The sequence below is a fragment of the Notolepis coatsorum genome, assembly GCF_963971535.1.
Source record: "Notolepis coatsorum genome assembly, chromosome: 19".
Lineage (NCBI taxonomy): Eukaryota > Metazoa > Chordata > Actinopteri > Aulopiformes > Paralepididae > Notolepis > Notolepis coatsorum.
In genome coordinates this window covers 32,817,559-32,833,866 of record NC_140183.1, presented here as the reverse complement: position 1 = coordinate 32,833,866, position 16,308 = coordinate 32,817,559, and the positions used below count along the sequence as shown (strand labels likewise).

At 43.6% G+C, this 16,308-nt stretch overlaps 1 protein-coding gene across 1 annotated transcript in view; it reads right to left on the bottom strand.

Annotated features, from left to right (window-relative positions):
- Window positions 1-16,308, bottom strand: part of myo1eb (myosin IEb) — a 98,827-nt gene that overhangs the window by 22,332 nt on the left and 60,187 nt on the right. Inside the window, exons 14-19 of the mRNA XM_084337010.1 lie at window positions 13,200-13,367; window positions 11,534-11,619; window positions 10,593-10,674; window positions 7,459-7,664; window positions 6,439-6,583; window positions 5,684-5,798 (exon numbers count right to left, since the gene is read on the bottom strand). Of these exons, the coding sequence (XP_084193136.1) occupies window positions 5,684-5,798; window positions 6,439-6,583; window positions 7,459-7,664; window positions 10,593-10,674; window positions 11,534-11,619; window positions 13,200-13,367 (802 nt within the window). The remainder of the gene's footprint in view (window positions 1-5,683; window positions 5,799-6,438; window positions 6,584-7,458; window positions 7,665-10,592; window positions 10,675-11,533; window positions 11,620-13,199; window positions 13,368-16,308) is intronic.

The following is a 16,308-nucleotide window of genomic DNA, read 5'->3' as shown; positions in this document are numbered from 1 at the left end:
CTCCCCTACATGTATCTGACCATTCCTTCATATCCTTCTCACTAACTCTCATGCTTAACCGAAAGGTCTTCACCCCAACTCAAACCGTCTCACTCAGACGCAACCTGCCCTCCCTATCCCCCTCCACCCTCTCCTCTGACATACTATCCGCTCTACCTTTGAGTGACACCTTCTCTGCTCTCTCCACAGAGATGACAACCTCCACCCTCCTCTCAGCCCTTGCAACCTCCTTCGACAAGCCCTGTCCCCTCGTTGAGAAACCTGCCCGCCGTTCCCCACCCAGTCCATGGCTGACAGATCCAGTGAGAGAACAAAGACAGGTCCTGAGAGCAGCTGAAAGGAAGTATGGAAAGTCACGCCTCACTGCTGACATCGACACATATCACAACCTCTTGTTAACATTCTCCAAAACCATTACTAATGCCAAAGCTTCTTTCTTTCACCATAGGATCGAGGCCTCTGCCAAGAATCTTCACAAACTGCATGCTACCATGTCCTCCCTCCTCACTCCCCCCCCACCCCCCCTCCCTCATCTTTCTCTGCCGAAGACTTTGCGAAAGTGGAGTGGAGGAAAGTGGAGAACATCTGCAGCTCCTTCTCCCAACCCCCACCCATTCCAAATGCTGAATCGAGAACCTCATCCTTCACTCTGTCATCTTTCTCTCCCATTACAGAAGCCGAGACCCTGACACTGGTAACGTCGAACCGTCCGACTACATGCCAGCTGGACCGGCTACCCTCCCCACTCCTCCAGACCATAGCACCAGACATCCTCCCATTCCTAACTGCAACCATCAATTCCTCACTCAACTCGGGGGTGGTCCCCACCTCCCTAAAACAAGCCAGAGTCACGCCCAACAAACCATCCCTGAACCCTACCGTCATAGGCAACTACCGTAGGCAACTACCGTCCTGTCTCTCTTCTCTCCTTCCTTTCTAAAACACTTGAACGTGCTGTATCCAACCAACTTACTGCTTATCTCTTACAGAATGACCTCCTAGACCCTAATCAGTCAGGCTTCAGGACTGGTCACTCCACAGAGACAGCCCTCATTGCGGTCACAGAGGCACTTCACTTAGCAAAAGCGAAAGGCCTCTCCTCTGTCCTGATTCTCCTAGATCTATCTGCAGCCTTCGACACAGTCAACCACCAGATCCTCCTCGCGGCGCTCGCAGGAATGGGAGTGGCTGGCTCTGCGCTGACATGGCTGTCATCATACCTCAATGACCGCTCCTACCAAGTGTCATGGAGAGGGACCCTGTCGGCCACCCGCCCCCTGCGGACGGGTGTCCCCCAGGGCTTGGTTTTAGGACCCCTTCTCTTCTCCCTCTACACTAAATCACTGGGTAACATTATCACTTCTCATGGCTTCTCCTACCATTGTTATGCCGACGATACTCAACTCTTCCTCTCCTTCCCTCCCTCAGATATCCACGTCTCTGAGCGGATCTCGGCCTGTCTGTCCGACATCTCCGCCTGGATGACGACCAACCACCTCAAACTGAACCTAAGCTAAACAGAATTGCTCCACCTGCCGGCCAAATCCTCCCCCCTGACCAACCTTTCCATCACAGTCGAGAATGCAGCTGTGACCGCGTCCCCGACCGCCAAGAACCTTGGTGTTGTCCTCGACGACCAGTTGAACTTCTCTGCTCACATCGCAGCGACAACCAGAACCTGCCGATTCCTCCTGAGCAACGTCAGAAGGATCCGCCCCTTCCTGACAAAAGAAGCCACCCAACTCCTCGTCCAATCAACAGTCATCTCCTGCCTCGACTACTGCAACGCACTGCTCGCTGGCCTCCCGGCCACTGCCACTAAGCCTCTTCAACTCATTCAGAACGCAGCGGCCCGCCTGATCTCAAACCTACCGAAGTCGGCCCATGTCACCCCACTTCTTAGGGACCTGCACTGGCTCCCCATTGCTGCACGAATCCGCTTCAAGGCCCTCAACCTAGCATACCGTGCGGCAAAGGGAACCGCTCCCGCCTACCTCCGGTCAATGGTCTCTAACTACACACCCTCAAGACCCCTACGCTCTGCATCTTCTGGCCGCCTCAGACCTACTCCTATCCAAGCTCCGGGAGGGTCATCAAAGAGAAGTCGCCTATTCTCAGTCCTTGCCCCACAATGGTGGAATTAACTACCCACCCCAGTTAGGACAGCCGAAACACGTCCAATCTTTCGCCGTCGACTAAAGACGCACTTCTTTAACCATTATCTGAATTAAAAAAAAATGTAAAAAGAAATCTAACCCTAACTAACCGTACGGTCATGCACTTGTCCTAATAAACTAACCTACACTGTAGCACTCAACACTTTGATGAACATTGTTACTCAGCTGATAGAGTTGTGCCCTTCCTGATGGCTTGTCGTACAGAACTTGTAAGTCGCTTTGGATAAAAGCATCAGCTAAATGACTAAATGTAAATGTAAAACCAAATTCACAACAATACTTAACAGCATGGCACCCCTAAGAACCACCAGGGTTAAAAATCGCGCAGAGACATGGATGCACACTGAAATACTGACCGCTATGAAAACCAGAGACAAAAAATGCTCTGAACTGAGTCAGACAAAGCTTACCAAAAGCTCAAACAGTGAACTCCAAGCCCACGTGGTTTAACAAAAAATTCAAAGAAACAGACTAAGAAATGACATAAACACCATGATCAAAACCGCAAAAAAATTATTCATCAATGACAAAACTGAGGAAAACAAAAACAAACCCTGCAAACGTTGGAAATTACTCAACAACCAACTAGGCTGCAGCAAAAAACTAAAAACCAGATTTACAAACATAAAGACAGAAAACACGCTCATCACAGACAAACTGGATGTGGCCAAATACCTAAACATATTCTTTACAAACATAGCCACAACACTGGTTAATAAACTACCCTCCCACTCAGGGCATTATGGGGTAGAACACATAGTAGCATACTACAAAAACCTAGGGGTCCGCAAAGACGACTTCAAACTGGAAATTGTAACAACAGATGAGGTACTCAAAAAACTGAGCGCCCTCCAACCTAACAAGGCCACTGGCCGCCATCACCCCAGTCATCACATCACACACATAAATAAACCTCTCCATAAAACAGAGACACGTCCCCAAGGACTTCAAAATTGCGAGAGTGACCCCCCTGCACAAAAAGGGCAGCAAATTAGACCCAGGCAACTACCGCCCTGTTTCTATTCTTACCTCCATCTCGAAAGTCATGAAAAAAATTGTCTACGAACAGGTCGAAAAGTACCTTGTGGAAAAAATTATCTAATCTACGAATTCCAATCTGGCTTCAGAACATTCCACTCCATTGACACATGCCTTCTCTATTTGAACGAGTGATTGATTGAAAACTTTATTAACAGATTGCAGAATGGGTACAATACAGTACAGCTCAATACACACAATTGTTAAGGGGATGCAGACCAGAGAAAGCCTTTCGTCTTGTTTACATCAGGGTCCCCCATTTTCAATTCATCAGGACATATATGACATACATGACATACAGATAGACAGTACTGCTACATCTATACATTTATGACATACCAGATTTGCAAATACAGTACCGTTTGTGATACAAAAAGAGTCCAGAAAAAGGGCGGCTACGTGGCGTAGTGGGCAAGGCACTCGCCATGAAATGCTGGAGACACTGGGCTCGTCAGTTCGAGCCCAGCGCTCCACATTTGCTTTCAGTTTAGCTGGTCGTCCACAGTAATACACATTGGCCGTATTACGGGGAGGGAAACTGAAGGGTGGGGATCGGGCGTTGTGGACAGCGACTCCTACAGGTCGGTTGGTGCGCCTGCGCAGTAGAATCAGGAAGTGTCGGGGGCAGCGTGAGCCTCCCACGCGTTACTCCTCGCCACCGAGAGATCGAGCTGCGCAGGTGAAAAGATGCGACTGCTGTTACCTCAAGTACCGGAGGGGACTTGTGCTATGTATGACTTAGTCCACATTGCAGCCGGCTTGTGGGAGGCAAGAAACAGCGTCCGTGACAGGGGAGGGTTGAATTGGATGATACGAAATTGGGATGGGAGAAAAATATAGAAAATGGGAGAAAAAGTTTAAAAAAAAAAAAAAAAAAATAGAAATACTCCAGAAAAGAGAGAGTATATACATTTGACGTAGAAACTGTACATTGGAGGAGGTTGGGTAGGTGGGGTGGGGTTCGGGGGGGGGGGGGGGGGCTGTACATTGGAGGTGGTTGGGGGGGGGGGGGGAACACTGTACAAGCAAAACTGTACATTGGAATATTGACAAAACCATACGATCGGTATCGGCAGTGTATCGGCCGATATGACTCATAGACGATCGGTGATCGGTATCGGTGGCAAGAAACGTGATCGGGGCATCCCTAACTGACACTGACACTAACTAATACTAACACTGATACTAACTAACACTAGCAGTCAAAAACTGCAGCTTCAACCTTCCTTACTGCCAGATGTATGGCGATGGATTCATTCATGCAGCTGTATTTGATACCGGTGGGACACTGATGGGTGCTGCAGATGATGTTGATAATGATTATGTTGTGTAAATTAAGTCCCTTATTTTTTTTAATCTAATGTACTATACATATTACGTATGTATTTGTATTATACTGAATTTAGGCTGTAGATTGGACAACAGGCACACCATGCCAATGGAAAAATATAATAATTTAAAATATACTGTAAATATACCAAAAATAAGGATTTTATAATGTGATGTGATATTTCACCCATATTGCCTAGCCCATATTTTGATTCTAATCAGTCAAACAGATATGCAATACTATCTGTATACTATAGTGACATCAGTCAAACAGATATGCAATACTATCTGTATACAATAGTGACAATGTGATATAGTGAACATGGAGCCAATGCTGTGATGCAACAGTAGGTATTTGTGAATCGAGTCAATATGCCATATATAAAACTCATAGCCAGTCAGTCAACATGCCATATATAAAACTCATAGCCAGTCAACATTCCATATATATATAAAACTCATAGCCAGTCAACATGCCATATATAAAACTCATAGCCAGTCAACATGCCATATATAAAACTCATAGCCAGTCAACATGCCATATATAAAACTCATACCCAGTCAACATGCCATATATATATAAAACTCATAGCTAGTCAACATGCCATATATAAAACTCATAGCCAGTCAACATGCCATATATATAAAACTAATAGCAGGACTAGATAAGCACTGCTTCTTTCTGCCCCTTCTCTAACCAAATTATATGTTTTGGTTAGGGCTGTCTTAAATACTTCGAAGCTTCAAAGCTTCTTTCAATGGGCATGGGCTTCGAATATGAAAATAATTTTTATTTATTTCGAAGCTTCAAATTAAAATCGAATCTCGGCCCGAAGCTTCGAATTCCAAAAAAAAGCCCTAGTTTTGGTGGTTTATTTTTATGTGTGAGTGTGTGTGTATATGTGTTTGTATGTATGTGTGTGTGTGTATGTAGATATATGTATCTATGTGAATGTATGCATATTGTTTTAGATTTGATCAATTTGTTGTGATAGTTGTGTTAGTTCGAGATAAATAAAAATCAAAACCATCAAAACCATATACCATATATAAAACGCATAGCCAGTCAACATGCCATATATAAAACTCATAGCCAGTCAACATGTCATATATATAAAACTTGTAGCCATAACACTCACCTTCCTCCCTCATCTTCACATACTTGCGGACGGCAATGTGTTTGCGCCAGGCCTTCTGGATGACCCGGGCATAGCCGTTGTATTTCCTCTCTCTCATCTCCTCCAACAAGAACAGCTGGACACACAAGAAACAACACATCACAACATGGAGTGTTGGGAGTCGATTTAAACTAAAAAGAAATACATTCTCCCACTCCAGACATTTTGGAATGGGAGAATGTGGAATAGATATATAGAAAATATGTAATTAATTCTCAGCATGCGCATGTTGTCACGTGAGTCGAGTGTGACCTTGCTGATGCAGATTTATTTAGGGCAAGGTCTGGAAGTGTCATGATGTCAATGCATTTCGTTTTCATGGCAATTGTCAAGAAGCTTTGCATCATCCATAATATCAAGGGTAACACTCATTAGTTATGTTTCTCATGTTTCAATTGAATCAGCCTGGATTGACAAAGTAAACGCACGCATTCTGCCAATGTGTATAACGAGTATAAGAGCTTGAAAAGGCACATCACCAACACAGAAAAGATGTTCACAGAAAGTTTTTCACCTTGTAGAAGAAACCTTGCTCCTGACATAAACCAAGTAATGTAAATTCTCTCTCTCTCTCTCTCTCTCTCTCTCTCCTCTCTCCCTCCCTCCATCCATCCCTCTCCCTCTCTCACAATACAACCTGTCCGTACCGTGCACATAAACACACACTACAACATGTCCATTAAGTGCACATACACACACACTACATTGTGTCGTACCGACTCAGGAGCCTTGATGAAGATCTTGGTCTTGCCCAGCTGGTACTGGTCTTCATCCATATTGACTGAGCCGAGGAGGTGCAGGACTCCTTGACGCTCCTCCCCGCACCACTGAGGCCACGTCTCCCTGGTCAGGATGGCATACCTGGGGGATGGTGGGACAACACACACACCCTTAACATTCAGCCACTAGATGTCGCACTAGAGCACCAGCATGTAATTTATCCACTCGGGTGCATTCCATGTGGGCAAATGGGAAATAGGGAGGGAATACAAGTTTCAAGTTCAAGTTTCAAGTTTCTTTATTAGTTGTCATACAGAAGTACAGAATACTTTTATATAAAATGCTTCTTTATGTTTTGCTCCAGAGATTGTGCTAGATAAAAATAGATAAGTATAAAATAAGTATAGTGAGTATAAAATCATGTAAACAACATCATTAATTTTGGACCAGCAATTTTTTTTTAATCAATACTTTTTGGGGGAAAGCAATGCTTTTATTTCACACCTTTCTAAAAGCTCTGTGGATGTATTATCCTTTTATTTAATTTTTTTAAAGTAACATTCAAATGTTACCTATAGCACCTTTAAATGAAAAAAATATTACATGACAATGTTACCTATATTACCTTTACATAACAAAAAAAAGATTGGTGCTAGTGAGTATCACCCACTCTAGTACTCTATGTCCCCATCCATCCATGGCGTTTTATAAATTACCAAGCAACTCATAGTAGTCCATTACATCATCACTACAGACATCTTGGTAGGAAAACGTCAGGTGATTAGACACTATAATATATATTATGAATACATAATATGAATACTCACTATAAATACATAATATATGAATATGAATAATATGAATAGATCATATTAATAATATGAATACATTGCTATAAAAATGGATAATTGGTTGCAGCTGTACTGCGGTGTGACTGCATACTGTACACATGTGTGACTGTTAGGAGTGGAAGCATCTCAATACAGAATCAGTCTGGTGGAGCGCCAGCCCCTCACCTGTGCAGGAACTTCTTGAAGGCCCGTCTGAAGGCATAGCCGGCGCGTCGCACACGGATGTTCTCCCTCAAGCCCAGGTACTCCACCTGGTGCTTCGCCCGGGAATCCTCCCAGTCACGAGGCTTCTTGGTCTCGTTGGGCTTGATGCAGCGGATGTAGTGAGGCGTGCACTTCATCAGCGTCTGCACCAGGTTGTTGGCTTGTTTCTGGAGGGCAGACATGTATGATGACGTCTCAAGTGTTTTTCTAGGGGGATCTGGTAGCCTCTACGCTAGCCCAGTGGATCTAGTAGCCTCTACGCTAGCCCAGTGGGTCTAGTAGCCTATACAATAGCCCAGTGGGTCTAGTAGCCTCAGTGGGTCTAGTAGCCTATACGCTAGCCCAGTGGGTCTAGTAGCCTCAGTGGGTCTAGTAGTCTCTATGCTAGCCCAGTGGGTCTAGTAGCCTCAGTGGGTCTAGTAGCCTATACGCTAGCCCAGTGGGTCTAGTAGCCTCAGTGGGTCTAGTAGCCTATACGCTAGCCCAGTGGGTCTAGTAGCCTCAGTGGGTCTAGTAGTCTCTATGCTAGCCCAGTGGGTCTAGTACAGACCTGGGCATTGTATGATTCTGACCGGCCCGCGAAAGATTACATGATAATAAAATAAAATAAAAATTATTTTTTTAATATTTTTTTTTTTTTTAACTTTTTTCTTTTCATGTCAACGTTCACACGCACAATATACGCTTACCTAGGATTTGACTTGATTCAACAACAAAGCAGTCGGGGCAAGCCGAAAACGGTCGAAAGTGTGGTTATTTGAAGTTTGGATTTCTTTTTTCACAACTGAGGTAGGTAGATTAAATTTTTAGAGACTAAAGTACAGAAAAAGGTACCGTTGGGTACCGGTATCGATTCACAGGTACCGGTACCGTATCGGTTCAAATGTGAACGGTACCCATCCCTACTGAACACACAACTGCAGGGCAAGGGCATTTTTGCTCATGAAATGCATAGCCATGTGAAAGCCTTCATGACAAAGTTGCAATTAATTTCAAGGCAACTAGGCAGCAACAATCTCAAACACATGAAAACCCTGAAAGAAGTCAAACCATCAGCTGATCACCGGCACAGGTACTCATCCATGTTGGGAGCACTGCATGATGAATTTTCAACGCGTTTTCAAGATTTCAAAAAGGTTGAGGATGAAATGCAGCTGGTTTCCTCTCCCTTTACCTGCAGTGTTGATAGTGCACCCACTGATGTTCAGCTTGAACTCATTGACCTGCAGTCTGAAAGAGCACTTTAAGTCAGCATCACTGCTAGAGTTCTACTCTGCTCTCAAGGAGGAGAACTTTCCAAATATGAGGAGACATGCTCAGAAGATGTTGGTTCTCTTTGGATCCACCTATATGTGAACAGACAACATTCTCAGTCATGACTAGGGATGGGTACCTTTCACATTTGAACCGATACCGGTACCGGTACCTGTGAATCGATACCGGTACCCAATGGTACCTTTTTTCGGTACTTTAGTCTCAAGAAATTTTATTTACCTACCTCAGTCGTAAAAAAAAAAATCCAAACTTCAAATAACTACAATTTCGACAGTTTTCGGCTTGTCATTGCTCCGACTGCTTTGTTGTTGAATCAAGTCAAATCCTAGGTAAGCATATATTGTGCATGTGAACGTTGACATGAAAAGAAAAAAGTAAAAAAAAAAGTAAAAAAAGAAAAACAATAAAAAAGATTTTATTTTATTTTATTTTTATTTTTTTTTGGTTTCTCACTTGATTCGATACTCGGTAGTACCGACGTGTTTCGGTTCGGTGCCTCAAAAGTACCGAATTCGGTACCCATCCCTAGTCATGACGTTTACCAAGTCCAGGTACAGATCCTCTCTCACTGATGAACATCTGGCAGCTGTGCTTCGCATCTCCACCTCAGACATGCAACCTGACTTTGATGGACTTGTTAAAGCTCAACAGAGACTGGATTCATCACACTGAATGAAAAAAAAAAAGAGCTGAAGAACACTAAAATGTGGAAATATAACAAGTGAAATGAGACACTTTTTTTCTTTTTTTTTTGCACAGTTCTGAAATCATTAAATGTTTAATATAGGCATGTAAAGTAAAAAAGGCTACTGGGACACTTTTCTTTACACAGTTCAGTGACATGTCTTGTTTATTTTGGCTATAAGATAATGTGATGTCTTTAGAAAGCTAAGAAAATCCTTGTTTCAATAGTATATGAAACTCAAAATAATAACTTTATTTGTATAGCACTTTTTCCATACATGCCCTTTGTTATTAATGTTTCACATTTTGTTTATCATTTTGGAAATAAATTCTATTTGAATAAATTATATTTTTGAAAGCTAACCTCACCTTTTAATTGCCAAATAATAACATACACTCTTACCAGGGGTCAAAACAATGCCATTTACTGCTTTTTATATAGAAATAAAATATAATATTATGCATAATTGAGTTTGGAATTTTGGCCCGGCCCTCAAACATATTTTCAGTTGCTCATTCGGCCCCCCGGGAAAAATAATTGCCCACCCCTGGTCTAGTAGCCTCTACGCTAGCCCAGTGGGTTTAGTAGCCTCTATGCTAGCCCAGTGGATCTAGTAGCCTCTACGCTAGCCCAGTGGATCTAGTAGCCTCTACGCTAGCCCAGTGGATCTAGTAGCCTCTACGCTAGCCCAGTGGATCTAGTAGTCTCTACGCTAGCCCAGTGGGTCTAGTAGCCTCTACGCTAGCCCAGTGGATCTAGTAGCCTCTACACTAGCCCAGTGGATCTAGTAGCCTCTACGCTAGCCCAGTGGATCTAGTAGCCTCTACACTAGCCCAGTGGGTCTAGTAGCCTCTACGCTAGCCCAGTGGGTCTAGTAGCCTCTACGCTAGCCCAGTGGATCTTAACCTTCAATGTGTACTAAAAGAGAAATGATGCAATGAATTTTCTTTTTTAACCCGAGACTCATTGGCCTTACCTCATTTTCTGTGAAGAACATAAAATAACACATTTTCATTGAGTTCACACTGTGCACTGTGTAGATCACATTGATCTACATATACAACCCTCTCCTCACCTTGATCTACATAGAAAACTCTCTCCTCTCCTTGATCTACATAGACAACCCTCTCCTCACCTTGATTTTGCTGCTGGCTGTGGATGGACGACCCCTTTTCTCAGTCTCCAGGTTTTCAGGAAAGAGGCCTTTAATGAAGGGACTGGCCAAAACAGAAACAGGTTGTGTGTTTACTAAAAGAAAATTAACTTTTCTTGCCCATTAATATTGTTGTTTGACAATGAATGACTTTACATTTGAGCAAAATGTCAAAGCGCTCACCGATACATCAACATTTGAATTGTAGTTTGTTTTTTCCTACATGAGATACTAGTCACAATGCAGGAAGAATTTGTCCACCAGTTTTCTAAAGAAAGGCTGGTTATAGAAAAGCTAGTTATAGAATGGCTGGTTATAGAAAGGCTAGTTATAGAAAGGCTAGTTATAGAATGGATAGTTATAGAATGGATAGTTATAGAAAGGCTAGTTATAGAAAGGCTAGTTATAGAAAGGCTAGTTATAGAAAGGCTGGTTATAGAAAGGCTGGTTATAGAATGGCTGGTTATAGAATAGCTGAATGGCCAGTAATAGCACTGTTAGAATTCCGCAAATGACCCTGATAATAAAACACAAGCCACAAATAAGCTAGTTGCTATTAGCGGATTTAATAATGAATTCTTTCTTATATGAAAATATACCACAACCTAGAAATGTTTCCAAGGGTGAATTACACATGTCTAGCGACTTTCAAACAACTTAAGTCTCAGAGTATTTTCTACATCAGTGGCAGTGTGAATGACGTTTAGTAAGGTAAGCTGATATAAGCACATTGTATTAACCTACAAACACAATATTAATAAAAGATAGGGACAATCTCTGGTAACGGTTAAAGATGTCCTTTAACTTTAGTGCCAATGCAGAAAGTAACTGTTGGAGCAAAATAGACTATAATTCTAAAATGGCATGATATAATTTTAAAAGAAGCACAGTGGTTGAGGACAAGACAGCAGAGCTGGACTTACAACTCACTGCTCTGCATCAGCTCGATGATGTCATTGTAGAGAACGTCCCTGTTCCTCTCACAGAAGCCGCTGACATCATACGACACCTGGGGACAAGACTGTGACATCAGTATTCCACCCAAGAGCTTTTCCAATTTGTCTTGGTTTTAAATGAACAGAACAATAAGATGACACATAATTATTGTTCCTCTGCAAATGTTTGCGATCATGGTAAATGGACTGCATTCATATAGCCTTTTCATCCAAAGCACTTTACAACTTATGCCTCACATTTACACACCGATGGCAAGGTGCCAACCTGTTCATCTGGAGTAGTTAGGGGTTAAGTGCCTTGCTCAAGGATGCTTCAATACGCTGCCCGGGAAGAGCCGGAATCGAACCGGGAACCTTCATACTACCAGGCGACCGCTCTACCTCCTGAGCAACTGCCGCCCAATCGTGCAGAATTACGTCTTTATTTCTCAGGCTAATTTAGCGTGTTGTGAATGTGTAACACTAGTTGTCTGTATAGCAAATATTGGACCGTTGGAGCCCTGGGACACTAGTTGTGTGTAGAGCGCACCATGACCATTGGAGCCCTGTGATAGAATCCTTGTTTTTCAATGTGTATATAATGTAAATATCTGTAGATGACAGCATCTACTCATAGATCTCAGAGGAGGAGGACAACAGAGAGAGAGAGTGTGTGTTAGCAGCAGACTAATAGCAGCAGATGAGAATTTGGGCTGTGCTGGTAACATCAACAGCTGAGGTTGATGGTTACTCGATCTTGAGAAAGTGCATTACCAAGCCACAGCGTTTGTTTTGGGGTAAGAGTTGATTGGTAATATCAACATCGCCGTTGCTATAGTGATTTGGGTCAAAAGTGCCATTGCCATAGTAACAGTCACGAGAGAGAGTTCGACATTGCGAGACTTGAAGACGGTAAGCTGTGGGGTCTTCAGAAGACTAGTTAGACTAAGACACAAGCAGACACGAGCAGGCGCGTTGACAGAGACTTTGAAACGATCCCTCCTCCCCTCGCGAAGGAATGGAGTGCCACGACATCGCTAGCTCCGGGAAGGTTTTGGCTGACGACGAGGCCTCAAAACCATTGGACTAAAAGCAGAAGAGAGGTAGAATAATGAATTTAGTTTGTTCAAGGACATTACAGAATTGTTACATCTTGTACGAGGCTATGTTTATGAAAATAAACATCACGATCTGAGGAAGATCACGTTGCCAGTGTCGAATTCTTATGAAACGGATTGCATGGACGGGGGTGATAGTGTGTGACAGCCAATGTGAAGTATTGAAAACAAACACAACGCAGAGGGGAAAGTCACGGAGGAGCAGGTGACAAGATGAGATTGGCTGATTACCGGAGTATCCAACACCTGGGACTAGTTGTGTGTAGAGCGCACCATGACCATTGGAGCTCTGGGACACTAGTTGTGTGTAGAGCGGACCATGACCGTTAGAGCCCTGGGACTAGTTGTGTGTAGAGCGCACCATGACCGTTAGAGCCCTGGGACTAGTTGTGTGTAGAGCGCACCATGACCGTTCGAGCCCTGGGACTAGTTGTGTGTAGAGCGCACCATGACCGTTGGAGCCCTGGGACTAGTTGTGTGTAGAACGGACCATGACCGTTGGAGCCCTGGGACACTCGTGTGTAGAGCGGACTCACCTTGCCAGCGTAGTGGTGCACTATGAAGCCTTTGTTCCAGCTGTTGAAGTGCTCATGGGAGCTGATCTGACCCTGCAGCTTCTGGATCAGGGTCTGGTCGGCTCCCTCACCCTTGGCGTGCATGGTGGCACAGACGTCGTCCAGGATACTCATGATGCCAGGCGGGTTCTGAGGGGAGAGAGAGAATCATAATAATAATAATAAATTAGATGTATTATTTATACTATGGTAGTATGACTTACTACCAGTGTTGGGCAAGTTACTTTTTTAAACTAGTTACAGTTATTAGTTACTTCTTCCAAAAAGTAACTAAATTACTTACTCAGTTACAAATTATAAAAGTAACTAGTTACTTCAGAAAGTAACTATTGCGTTACTTTCAAGTACATTTTGTACATAAACATACACAAATCTAAACTATTTTAATGTTGCTGTGGGACAAAGTGAGACTAGCCTCCAATCAAATGCCATGTATGTAGATATTATAATTACTATGTTTATATAGTGGATCATACAAATACAAACACAATAGATGTTTTGGAACTTTTGATATGTATTGCCCCTCAACAGGCCACAACTGGGAAACATTAAATTATGCTTGTTAAGCACTATACCAAAAATAAATAACAAATATATACTGATTGATTGAACATTTTAATTAAGATTGCAGAATGGGTACAGTACAGTACAGCTAAATACACACAATTGTTAAGGGGATGCAGACCAGAGAAAGACTTTCATCTTGTTTACATCAGGGTCCCCCATTTTCAATTCATGACATTTATGACATACACAACATACAGATATAAGAATCTAATCTAATCATCTAAACTAATCATGACATTTAAGACATGCATGACATACAGACAGGGCCGCCTCAGGGGGTGTGCGAGCAGTGCGGTCGCACAGGGCCTCGCGGGAAGGAGGGCCTCGCACAAAAAAAAAAAAAAAATTATTTATTATTATTATTTTTTTTTGCGAGGCCCCCCTTCCCGCGAGGCCCTTTTTCATCACAGACCTAAAATCTAGTTTTGCTTATATGCTTATATATTTCACATTAGACACGTTTGTAGAATGTGTCTGACTTGTTCCTGGGTCTGCAGACATACTCACTATTGGAGCTCTGGGGCTCTGCAGCAGACATACTATTGGTTTCAACGAAGGGAGTGGTTACATCATGTGTACGCCGGCGTGCGTCAGCTGCGTTTGACTATTTTGCGCGTGCAGCTTTGGAGGTTATGCTTAGTTATGCCAGCCAAGACGAAGAGGTCGGTCATTATCAGTCGGTCGGTCACCAAGGAACGTTGACGAAAGGCCTCTCGCTGGCGGGACAAATGGCCGGAGCCTTGTCATGGTGCAGTCGGGATATAGCCATGATGATGTCGGCTAGTAGCTAGCTTAGCTAAAGGCTAACTAGCGTTAGCTAACCTAGAGACAGCGCATGCAGCCAAGATGAAGAGGATGGTCGTTTGGCAGATGAACTTCATCAACTCCACGCGGTTGTCTCCATCCTCTTGGACGTTAGGTGAGTTTTTAACCTATTCTATTAACTCTATTCTATTCCCGCCGTGGATATCTCTCTCTCTCTGGAGCCAAACTGGCCGACTAGCTGTTGTAGTACTAGTAGCTAACGGTGTGTGGCCTGGTGTCAGCACCTGTATTGCTTTTCTCACATTGTACAGTTTTTCAGTGGTAGCCGCATAGCTTGCTTCTGCGTTAGCTAATGGTTAGCGATAGCCGGGTTGAGCTAACTGTTAGCCAGTTAGCTGTTTAGCTACGACGTTAGCTGCCGGCTGCGCTCGGCTGGGAACGTTAGTTTGATGCTATCAGTTAGCCTAGAGTTAGCTGTTAGCTTGTGCTACGACCATTGACATTAGCCGTGAGAATAGCAGGGGGTTCTGGCACTCTGACTACGACATCATCTTTGACAGAAGATGTAGTCGGGCCTGCACCATGACAAGGCTCCGGCCATAGCTTCTTTTTGTGCCGCCAGCGAGAGGCCTTTCGTCAACGTGGAGACCTGTGTTGCGGCCTTTCGCCCTGCGTTCCTTGGTGCAGGTAAGATGAATGAAAATGTCATGACATTACCCCACTCTTCCTTCCTTCCCCTCCCGAATGTTTTGTTAATAACGATGTTTTTTTCTAGGCAAAACATATGTTACTTCACAACATTTGGAGATACGACATGTGCTGTGTGAATTGTCTTGGTCGTTTGTGTAGCTTGGGTAGCGTTGGGCCGTTGGCCAAAGCTGTGTGTGGCCTGGTGTCAGTAGCCTACCTGGCTAGCCTATTTAGCTGATGTCGGCCATTGGCTCCTTGTTGCTTTGTTTTCTCTGGTATAGACCCTCTTCTCTTTGGATTTAAGTGTTGATCTTTGTCCTTTTGGATCTATGTATATTCATGTTGCCTTTGTGAAGTTATCTTTTCCTTCTGTTTTGTTCTTTCATTAAAAGTTGAATATCCTTTAGGGGGTCATCTTTGCTTATCTCTCTCATACATGCTCTCTCTCTAACACACACACACGACAAACACACATGCTCTCTCTCTCTCTCTCTCTCTCTAACACACACAGTCTGCCTTTCTCGATGGCTAGGCTGTGCTCGCTGAGTCTGTACCTAGTCAAGGATCTTCAGTCACAGTGCTCAGGTATTCTGCCACTGTGTACTCTCTGTTTAGGGCCAAATAGCATTTCAATTTCTTTCCAATGTGTCTCTCTCTCTCTCTCTGTACACTGTATATTGACTGTAGAACGGGAGCTCTCTCTCGCTCTCTCTCTTGCTATATGTTGACTGTATCATGCCCAGCCTCGGGCAGCGCTATTATTTAAGAATATGTTGACTGTATGAAAAAAAATAAAAAATTATATATAATATATATATATATATATTTTTTTTAACCTTTTGGGGGGGGGGGGGGGGGGGGGGGGGCTCGCGTTTAAATCTCGCACAGGGCCTCGCATTTCTCCCAGGCGGCCCTGCATACAGATATATCTCTGAGCACCTGAAGACTGTGCTATTAATCCAGGAAGTGCAGCACTACTGTATGTTGATAAGGCTGTCAGCAGTAGAGCCTCCACTACTGTAGTGCCCTGCACTGCAACACAACTAAC